At 43.0% G+C, this 9,810-nt stretch overlaps 1 protein-coding gene across 1 annotated transcript; it reads right to left on the reverse strand.

Moving 5' to 3' along the window:
* Nucleotides 1-3,070: 3,070 nt before the first annotated feature.
* On the reverse strand, nt 3,071-9,315 carry ANKRD66 (ankyrin repeat domain 66). Its single transcript, XM_041738186.1, has 3 exons — nt 9,153-9,315; nt 7,416-7,644; nt 3,071-3,272 (listed from the first exon to the last, which is right to left on the reverse strand). Exons 1-3 carry the CDS (start codon nt 9,313-9,315, stop codon nt 3,071-3,073), a joined length of 594 nt encoding a protein of 197 aa, XP_041594120.1.
* Between the last annotated feature and the right edge of the window lie 495 nt (nt 9,316-9,810).

Genomic DNA, 9,810 nt, shown 5'->3' on the forward strand with positions numbered 1-9,810 from the left:
TGAGTACGGAACCAGAACTGGAAACTAGAAGGCTGTGGGTGTGCGTGCTTGTCTCCACATCACCCTACCCCACCTCCTACCCCACTGCACCTGCTGTTAGCTCAGTCTCTCTTTCTGTGGAGCACCTCCCAACACTTCCTCAGTCCTATGTAGAAGTAGCCACTCCATGCTTCTGACGTTATGTGCTACTGGTCTATCCTCTCAGCCTCAAGGGTTCCCAGTTCCTCCCCACCCCAGCTCCTGGCCCACAAGCTCTGATCATCAATGTTCACCCATCTGAAATGGGTGCCTAACCACACCAGGCGACCCTCTGTGTCCAGTCTCTGGACAAGATTTCCCTGCTGGTTTTTTTGTTTTTTGTTTTTTGTTTTTTGTTTTTTCTTCAGCCCAGCAAATGGCAGCTAGTGCTGCCAGGGGAACATATTGCTCCACAAGAAGACCCGCTGTGGGTAGCTCTGGGGCCAGAGGCAATGATGAGGGCAGAGGTGGGAATGGAGACTCCTTTGCACAGGGAGGTAGGGACCCCAGGAGGGCCCGGTCAAGAGGGGAAGTGCCGAACCCAGCCTGCCCCTACCTCTCCACCCCGGGTCCATTTCAGTCACAGGCCAGTCTTCTTGAGGGAGTGGCCAGCACTCAGGGTGGAGGGGGAATTGTGGAGAGAGTACTTTTTGAGGAGGCTGAGTGCTCGGAGATGAAGGGGGCTTAGTGAGGGAATGAGGGCCCAGTGAGGGAGGTGGCTCATTTGTGAAGGGTCCATCCATGGGGGGTAAGGGCGCCATGAGAAGATCGAGTCTCAGAATAGGGGTGGCTACTGGCCCTTCTTTGTTGTAACCTCAGCCTCGTCCACTCAACCCCCAACCCCCTCTCCACCTGCAATCCTCTGTGTGGGCTGTGGCTAGTGGTAGGGGGAAGTGTGAACTCTGAGAGAGGATGGACTCTGCACAGATGTTGAAGGTAGCGTGAGACAGGTCAGGACAGAGTTGGAGAGCCCACTGTACCCAGAGCTTGGTCTCAAAGGTCAGAGCCAACTGGCCCCCAGGAGAAGAATCTTAGTGGTCTAGCTTGCATCAGGTATCTTCCAAAGTTCATACCCTGGTTGAGGACCAATAGGAGCATGGCAAGCAGGAACCACCCGTGGGAATTACTGAGCATAGAGAAAGGAGATTAGTGCTCAGGATGGATATAAACACTAGAAAAATTGTTTTCCACAGCTGTACTACTTTCCTATCGGATGTTTAAGCATTTTTTATTTCAGATAATTCAAATCAAGCATGGCCTATATTAACATAAGCATCAATTGAAGAATGTGTAATGAAGATGTTAAGTGCCCAAAGACATTGGTTTAGGTAGAAAAACTAGTAAACCTAGAATGAGGAGTAGCGAATTGGAGAGCATCAGGCCAGCTGCCTGGTGGAAGCTCTAAATACTTTCTGGTCTCTACTGCAATACTGTCTAATAGGCAGGAAAAAAAGAAGAAGGAGGAGGAGGAGAGAAGAAGAAGAAGAAGAAGAAGAAGAAGAAGAAGAAGAAGAAGAAGAAGGAGGAGGAGGAGGAGGAGGAGGAGGAGGAGGAGGAGGGGGAGGAGGAGGGAGAGGGGGGAGGGGGAGGAGGAGAAGTCAGCCACTCATGTAATATTTTAAATATTTTATTTAATTTCAATTTTCCAACATATAGTATAACACCCAGTGCTCATCCAATTAATTGCCCTCCTTAGTGCCCATCATCCAGTTACCCCATCCTCCCATCCTTTTCCCCTTCTGCAACCTTTTGTTTCCCAGAGTTAGGAGTCTCTCAGGGTTTGTCTTCCTCTCGGATTTTCCCCCATTCAGTTCCTCTCCTTTCCCTTATGATCCTTTTCACTATTTCTTATATTCCACATATGAGTGAAACCATATGATGATTGTCTTTCTCCTATTGACTTATTTCACTCAGCGTAATACTCTCCAGTTCCATCTATGTCAAAGCAAATGGTGGGTATTCATCCTTTCTGATGGCTGAGTAATACTCCGTTGTGTATATAGACCACATCTGCTTTATCCATTCATCTGTCAAAGGACATTGTGGCTCCTTCCACAGTTTGGCTATTGCCACTCATGTAATTTTAAACATTCTAACAGCCACATAGTTTAAAAAGCAGAGACAAAGACGTAAAATTCATGCTAGTGATATATTTTATTTAACCCAGTATCCAAAATATTATTGTTTCAACATGTAATCAATAACATTGTTAATGAGCTGTTTTGCATTCTTTGTTCTAAGTATCCAAAATCTGATATGTATTTTACATGTAGAGCACCTCTCAAGTTGGGTGCAATGTTTTCACTGGAAATACCTGATCTGTATTTTAGGTTTACTAAATCTATTCAGTCAGTATTTTAGAAAATCTAAAATAGAAAATCTAAAATCCCGACTGAATAAGTAGAGCCATAACGACATGTTTCACTTATTCTGCTACCTCTCCTTCGTCATGTGGGATGAAACTAATTCTCAACAGGTTCCCAGTTACTGCTCAGAGTTGGTCTCTGTCCTGGATTGTTCTTCCTATGGAGAAATGATCACTGGTAAAACTGACCTCATGCTGAGATTGTGAGCCTCTTCCCCACAAAGAAAAACCCTGCCTGGAACCTGGGAGCTACATCTGTTCACCTCTTTGCTTCATTTATGTGACAACAAACCATTTTTTTTACAGATCAACTGTGCTGAGTATGTTGAAATTTCATTGTTACTTTTTTTTCATGGAAACAATCAAGTTTCCTTAGGGAGAGCATTTTCTTTGCCCCCTGAAATTCCATGATTGCACCTAGGGGGTCAGAGGATGCTGACAGGGTGAATGACTGGTGACCACATGCAAGTACCTAACGCTTGGCCCTTTCTGGCAATTCTTGTGGACAGCATGGATCACCAAGGCTTCAGACTAAATGGCAGGTCCTGAGGTACCTGTAGAAGGCATCTGGGTAATGGTCTATAAGTTAAATCATGAAATGACAGCACAGGCCTCACAACTTCTACTCTGGTCCAGGGACAGTCCCCCGCAGGAAACATGCATGCCAGAGCACCGATGCTGTCCTTCTCACACTCTTCTCTCCTTGGTATGGCTGAGCCTGGCGGGGCCTTGCATCTTCTTATTCTTTTTCTCATTAGTGTTTCGATTCAAGGAAGGAAGAGACAGCTCCAGCTCCCTTTTCTTGGCATCCCAGTCTTCATCCTGCTGGTCCAGAGGGAGTCCCTTTTGCCTGGCAGTGCGCCGGTGCTCCTGGCACTCAGGCTCAGCCCTGGAGAAGGGGGAAGAAGGCCATGTTCAACACCCCAGCCGGGAAGGCCTGTCCCAGCTACAGCAATGGCCCCTCTTCCTGCCCTCTGCACAGTCTGGCCACGTCAGCAGCCCAGGAAAGAAGGAAAGACGCCAAATCCAAGCAACTCCAACTATACCTTTAGGGATACCTCAGACACTGAAGAAATGGCTGTGAGATGGAGAAGAATGGCATGCCCAGAGTGGGAAGTTCATAGAATCAAGGATGGGCACTTAAACTAGAGAAGGTGCTGCTGATTCTACAGTGCTCCCCTTAGTAGGGGGCGGCTTTCTTTCATTTCCTTTCCAGTTGTATTTTTTTCCTAATTATAACACCACATCTGTTTGTCGTGTAAGATTTTAAGGTATGGAAACATACACAAAAGAAATAAAAAGTACCCATAATCAACATGTATGGTATGTATATATGGATTTATGAAAAGAATAGCTAGGTGATATATAGCCAGATGATAGAGAACAATAGAGTAGATAATAGAGAAATAGGTGAATGAATGATCATATACACATGGACAAGGGGAAGCATATGAAAGTGCCATCTGAAGGAGCTTAAGTGCAAAGCGTTACAGAAAGCACAGTTCAATCAGAAGACAGCAAATCTGTTTGTTCCTCAGTCCCCATCCCCCGCCACTAGCTAGAAGCAATTGCTCCGTATTTAGACCACATAGTATTCCCTCCTCTGCCCTGCTCTTTTGACCTTTGCCACTTTCTATACCATATTAGTGCTATTTATGTAAACAAGTATCTCCTCTCTCAGGGAACTTAATGTCCAGCACCCTATCGGATACATCTTTAAATCCTTTATAGTACCTAGTTCAAAGCCATGGGCATGGAAGGGTTCAAAAATATTTGTTGAATGAGAGATTTACTACTTAGAGCAGCTGAACCAAAAGTCGAGTTGTTTCACTAGGATCCTAGGATATTCAGATAATTGTCAAATACTGTTGAGGCTTCTACTGAAATTCTTTTGTATCCTCTCTTCATCATTCTAGCCCCAGAGCCCAACTGCTTGAACATGAGGCTTTAAGAAATTCCTCAGTGACCTCTTTATTTACAGTGTAAGTGCCTCCAATCCTAACTGCATATACCCACTGCCCCCTCTTCCACTACTGGGGAGACTTTACTAAAGCATCTGTTTCATTTTGTCAATCCCAGGATGGGTCCAAACTCATCTGCTTGCCCAGCTCACAATGGTTACCCACCCACCCAGCCTTATTCTCCACTTCTCTTTAGCTGGCATGCTCTTTGTAGCCAGGCCACTCATCCCTCCACTATCCTTGCCCATCCTCACACTACACACAACCTGTGCATGTTTCCAACTTGATGCCTTCACTCCAAATCGAGAATCTTCCTCCCTCCTTCATGAGTCAGATCTAAACTGTCTTTCAAGGTCCAGATTAATTTCTCCTTAATCAGGATTCTTTCTCTCTAAACCCTCTTAACTGTCAAAAGGGAAGTTCCTGTGGAAGATGATGATAACTAGAAATGACTTACACGTGATGTGGCTGACCTTTGTTGTTTTTGCCTGCTCAGCCCTGCCTGGTCACTTTTCCTGGTAATAGCACCCTCCCACTCTTTGGACAACCACTCCTCCTCGACTTCAGTTATGCTGGGGTCATGAAAGGCGCTTATCCACCCTTTAGTCACTGGGGAGGGACTGAGATTATGCAGAAAGAGTCAGCCGGAGGACAGGATCCCGAAGAATTTCAGCATCTAAAAGGCACACAAGAATAGGAGTTCAAGAAAATCATGAAAAGAAATGATCAGAGAGATAAAAGGAGAAATCAGAGAGAATAGCACTAGAAAAGAGAAAAAGTTATCCAAAGAGACACTCCAGAAGAGTAATCAGATATCAAATTAAGTGGAGGTAAGATAAGAATTGAGAAAAGGCCATTGATTTAGCAACAAAGATCTCCCTGCATGAGCACTGATTCAGTACAAAGTGGAGAAGTACAAAGGTAGGTGAGGAAGACACCCACATAGATCAACACTTATTTACATAGATTAACATTTAAGTAGCATAGAAATGCAGAAAGAGGAGTGCCTGGGCAGCGTAGTCCATTGTGCTTCCAACTTAATTCTGGCTAAGGTTGTGATCTCAGGGTCGTGAGCCCCACGTACAGCATACTCAGAGAGGAGTCTGATTAAGACTCTCTTTCCCTCTCCCTCTATACCTCTCCCTCCACTCTTAAAGAAATAAATCTTTGGGAAAGAAAGAAAGAAATGCAGGAAGAAGAAAGAAACAGCAGACAGGAGAAGGACCTCTAACTGTGTGTTTGTTCAATAAGATCTATTTGAACTCTGTTCAAAGGTCAGAGAGGAATGACGGGATGGAATAGAAAAAAAGCTAAAAATACAGACGAGAGAATAAAAGATGCAACAAAGAATACAGGACTGATGACCATGTAGGAGATATAAAGGTTTGGGTCAGGGTCTATATGGAAGGACAATATGTCCCTCACAGAAGGATAGACAGGAAGGTAAGAAGGAATAGATGTATATAGGCATGCTCTTGGCTTCAATATTCTCTATGCAGTACTTTCTGAGGGACAGGCTAAGATATGATGGGGACATGAGTTGTCAATGAAAGAGTGGGTCAGGGAGATAGCCAAACCGTTCTAAGAGCTCCGCTGAAGATAGAAATCCTAGAACTTTGGGTGGTACTCATGAATTTATCCATGGGCTTTTCTCTACCAGACCAAGCACAGGAGTGAAGACAGAAAGTAATACAAGGGTGGTAATTCTAGGTTACATGGTACAGGACAAAGGGCTGGAAATTTAAGAATCATGGGAACAGAGCAGAAGAAGTGGTGTATCATGGTGTCCAGATGGCAGGCAGATGGAAGATCATGGAATCTTCAGAGCAGGTGATAGATTGGGAGGGAAAGAAGAAGTTGAATGCGAAGAGGTCTTGATGCACTCAAATACCTGTGTGGTGATCCAGGAACTGCAAAATGAAGAAAAATAATCTATGGTCGCATAGTGATACATTAAAGTTTTTAAAAGTTCAGAGAACAAATGTTGCAGATGTTGAGATTCACAATGGATGGAGATCACTGAATGTAGGGGATGACACAGGACTGGAGAGAAGAGTTGTTGAATCAGGACTAAAGGTTTTGCTTCTTTTACCCCCCAAATAAACTTTATTATGATTTTGAATGTTTTTAATATGGAACACCACTGTGAAGAGAAAGTCTCTTGGTTTCTTCTACAGATATCTAATCTCATCATAAGCAACTCTTTTTACTAGTTTAACATCTGGAAGATAACTTCATTTGCAAGTTCTTAGAAATATATTTAATTGTCATTGCCTCTCCCCACCAAGTACTGCTCTATAGATAGATTTGCTATGGATCTCATTTTGGTTTTCCAGCAATGCTGCCCTCATTCAATTACTTTACTGCCTCTTATATGAATTTGCTTATTAGCTCAACCAGATTGTAAATTCCTAAATTTTATTTCCATCCTCCAAAGTTCTGTTAAGTATATAATTGATATTTAATTCTATTTGAATGCAGTAGGTGAAAGAAAAAATTAATAGGTGCTAGAGAAGTCCTGATCTTCAGTATGTGAATAGAAGATTCACAGAGGAATAGAAGTTTTAAAAGGTAGATGGTCCTTATAGCTGACAGCCTAATTCACCAGTTCCATTTTTAATATGAGAATCTGAGAATCAGCAAGGTGACCTAACTGGCCCAAGATCACATAGCTAGTTTGAATACCTTTCAGGAATCTGAAGGGGCTCCACGAATCTAGTGCCATGACCCATTTTCAAACTTGGTGTCCCACCTCTCTTCTCTGACATAATTTTTGTATAATCTAAAACAATAATTATAATAATTATATATTATTGAAATTATTATAAATATATATCATTACAATAATCATAATTTTGGTATAATATAAAAACAGTAGATTTCACATAACCTAAAGCAATATAGTTTCCACCTAAACTAGTCATTTCAGGGACAAGTGAATGAAAACAACCCAAAAAACAGTTGGCTGAATTTGCTTGTTTCATTTTCAGGGACCTGAGATCACTGAGTTGGCAAAGACCTTGACCACAGGCTATTTCTCTGCCACTTCTCTAACTGGAAATGAAGCTTACTTCTCCAAGAATGCCACACAGGCAGTCTGCCCATAGATCTGTGCGATCCTCTTTGGCGTGTCTCCAAAGAAGTCAGGGGCGTCGATGGCGGCATGCAATGCATGGAGAATTCTGAGCACATTCACATGGCCTGACTCAGCAGCAAAATGAGCTGGCGTCCAGCCCACATCAGTTACCAGGCAGGGCCTGGCTCCGTATTCTAAAAGGAGCTGCATCACCTCCATGTGCCCTAAGATGTAAAGGGAAGAAACAGGAGGAGGTTAAGATCAAAATGTCTCTGCCTCACTGAGGCTGGAGCTATCCTAGATAGTATAAAAGAAAGGATGACATTTGCTTTGAGGCCCTTCCAGTTTGCTAGTATCATCCCCCTCCCCTCCTCCCTTTTCCTCTCCTACCGGGGACTCAGTGCCCCACCCTTACCTCGTGAACTTTGCTCCCACTAGAGGCCTGAGATTTGCAAGTACTCCCTGGAGGGCACTCCCTTTCCCTGCCCATACCCGCAGGCCCAGCCTCGGAATCTTACTTTCCCTCCCAAGTGACCCTACATAGGCCTATGTGGGCACTGGTAAGGCTCACTCAGCTTTTGGCAGTCTCAGTGGCGATTCAAAAACAAATATTTTGCAACAACCTGGATGGACCTTTGTGGAGGCCGAGAAAAATTAAGGCCATTCCACCACAAGTTTAGCATTAGCACAAGTACAGCCATCTTAGGTCCCTGGGAATAAGAGCTGAACTTTACAAGAAAAACTGCAGATTGTCCTAGGCAGGGAATCCCATATCGGAAGGACAATAAAGCTCAGAATGCCCTCGGCAGAGAATCCTGTATCAGATCTTAAGAAACTCCCCCACCCTTTCCCCCATATTGGAATGGAAAAAATTCCTCCACCCCTTCTGAAGATCCCCTAGACCAGCCATAAAAAACCCAGCTGTAACCCACTTCGGGGTCCAAGTCCCTGCTCTGTTGTATGGAGTATACTTGGACCCAAGGTGGAGCTTGTAAATAAACCCTCATGTACTTCCATCGGTGTCGGCTCCTTGGTGACAAGGAATCCGGCTTTCTCGGATTCGCAATCTTGGGCACAACACCTTGAGGGCATTACACTAAGTGAAGTAACTAAGTGAAGTAAGAGAAAGAGAAATATCATAGGATCTCACTTATATATAAAAACAAAAAGACACCAAGATCATAGGTATAGTGAATAAATTGGTGGTTGCCTGAGGCAAGAGGTGAGGGGTTGGATAAATGGGTAAAGGTGATCAAAAGGTACAAACATCAGATATAAAATAAATAAGTCCTGAGAATGTAATGTACAGCATGGTAACTATAGTTAGTAATACTGTTTTGCATATTTGATAGTCATTAAGAGAATAGATCTTAAAAGTTATCATAAGAAAACTTTTTTGTTACTCTATGTGGTGACAGATTTTAACTTCACTTACTGTAGTAGTCATTCCATAACATCTACAAAAATTTAATCATGATATTGTATACCTGAAACTGATATAATGTTGTATATCAATCATACCTCAATAAAAAATATTTTAAATCCCACTTACTTTATAACTAGCACAGATTAAAAGGCTTTCAGATATCAGATCAGATAAATGTGGGCTCGTACCTGCCAATAAGTAACACTTGTTAAATGTGGAACCCCAGACAAGAAACAAAGATCTGAGGCTCAACTTCCTCATTTGTAAGTTAAAAATATTGTGGGGCGTCAGGTATTGCCCACTCACCTTTGATTGCAGCCCAGTGAAGTGGGGTTCGGTCATTCCAGTCCACATCCTTGTAGTTTGGGTCACAGAGGCCTTTTTTCAAAATCTTTCTCACTAAATTGTAGTCCCCTGTAGCCACGGCTTGGTGGAGCTTTGTCATGCCTGACATTTTGGTCAATTCCATGACAAAAACAACTGTGGGAAAAACAAACAACTTGAGAAATTCTCTATAATTCTTTATTCCCAGTAAGTGATTCCACAGGATTCTTTATCATTTACTTGCTTTCTTACTTCAAAAATTGGAATATGTAAAAAAAATAATAAAAAAAAAAAAATTGGCATATGTGTGTTCTGCTAAGAGTGTATTTGAATTTCAGCCACTGTGGTTAGCACATGCCAGTCCTCTACCTAAGGCCTATCGATGGGTCCCCTTTGCCTACGAGAATATAGGCTGAACTCATGGGTTAGCATTTCCTATTTGGCCTCAAACCACTTTATAGTACTAGTCCCTACTCCTTTCACAAAGTGCTAGTAGTGTGCTTCTGAATTAGTTGCATAATTCTGTGCCTTAACTTTTTCATCTACTGCACAGGTATAATTTGCCAGAGTTGTTGTGAGGATACAAGGATGATCCATGTGAAAAATTTACTGACTGGGGGCACCTGGGTGGCCCAGTTAA

Source organism: Vulpes lagopus, chromosome 1 (assembly GCF_018345385.1).
Source record: "Vulpes lagopus strain Blue_001 chromosome 1, ASM1834538v1, whole genome shotgun sequence".
Lineage (NCBI taxonomy): Eukaryota > Metazoa > Chordata > Mammalia > Carnivora > Canidae > Vulpes > Vulpes lagopus.

Coding starts and splice junctions, on each gene's coding strand:
- ANKRD66 (XM_041738186.1), bottom strand. CDS start 9,315: ATGGAATTGACCAAAATGTCAGGCATGACAAAGCTCCACCAAGCCGTG. Junction 7,645..9,152: donor TCACTGGGCTGCAATCAAAG/GTGAGTGGGCAA, acceptor TTTACATCTTAG/GGCACATGGAGGTGATGCAG. Junction 3,273..7,415: donor TGTGTGGCATTCTTGGAGAA/GTAAGCTTCATT, acceptor CCCCTTCTCCAG/GGCTGAGCCTGAGTGCCAGG.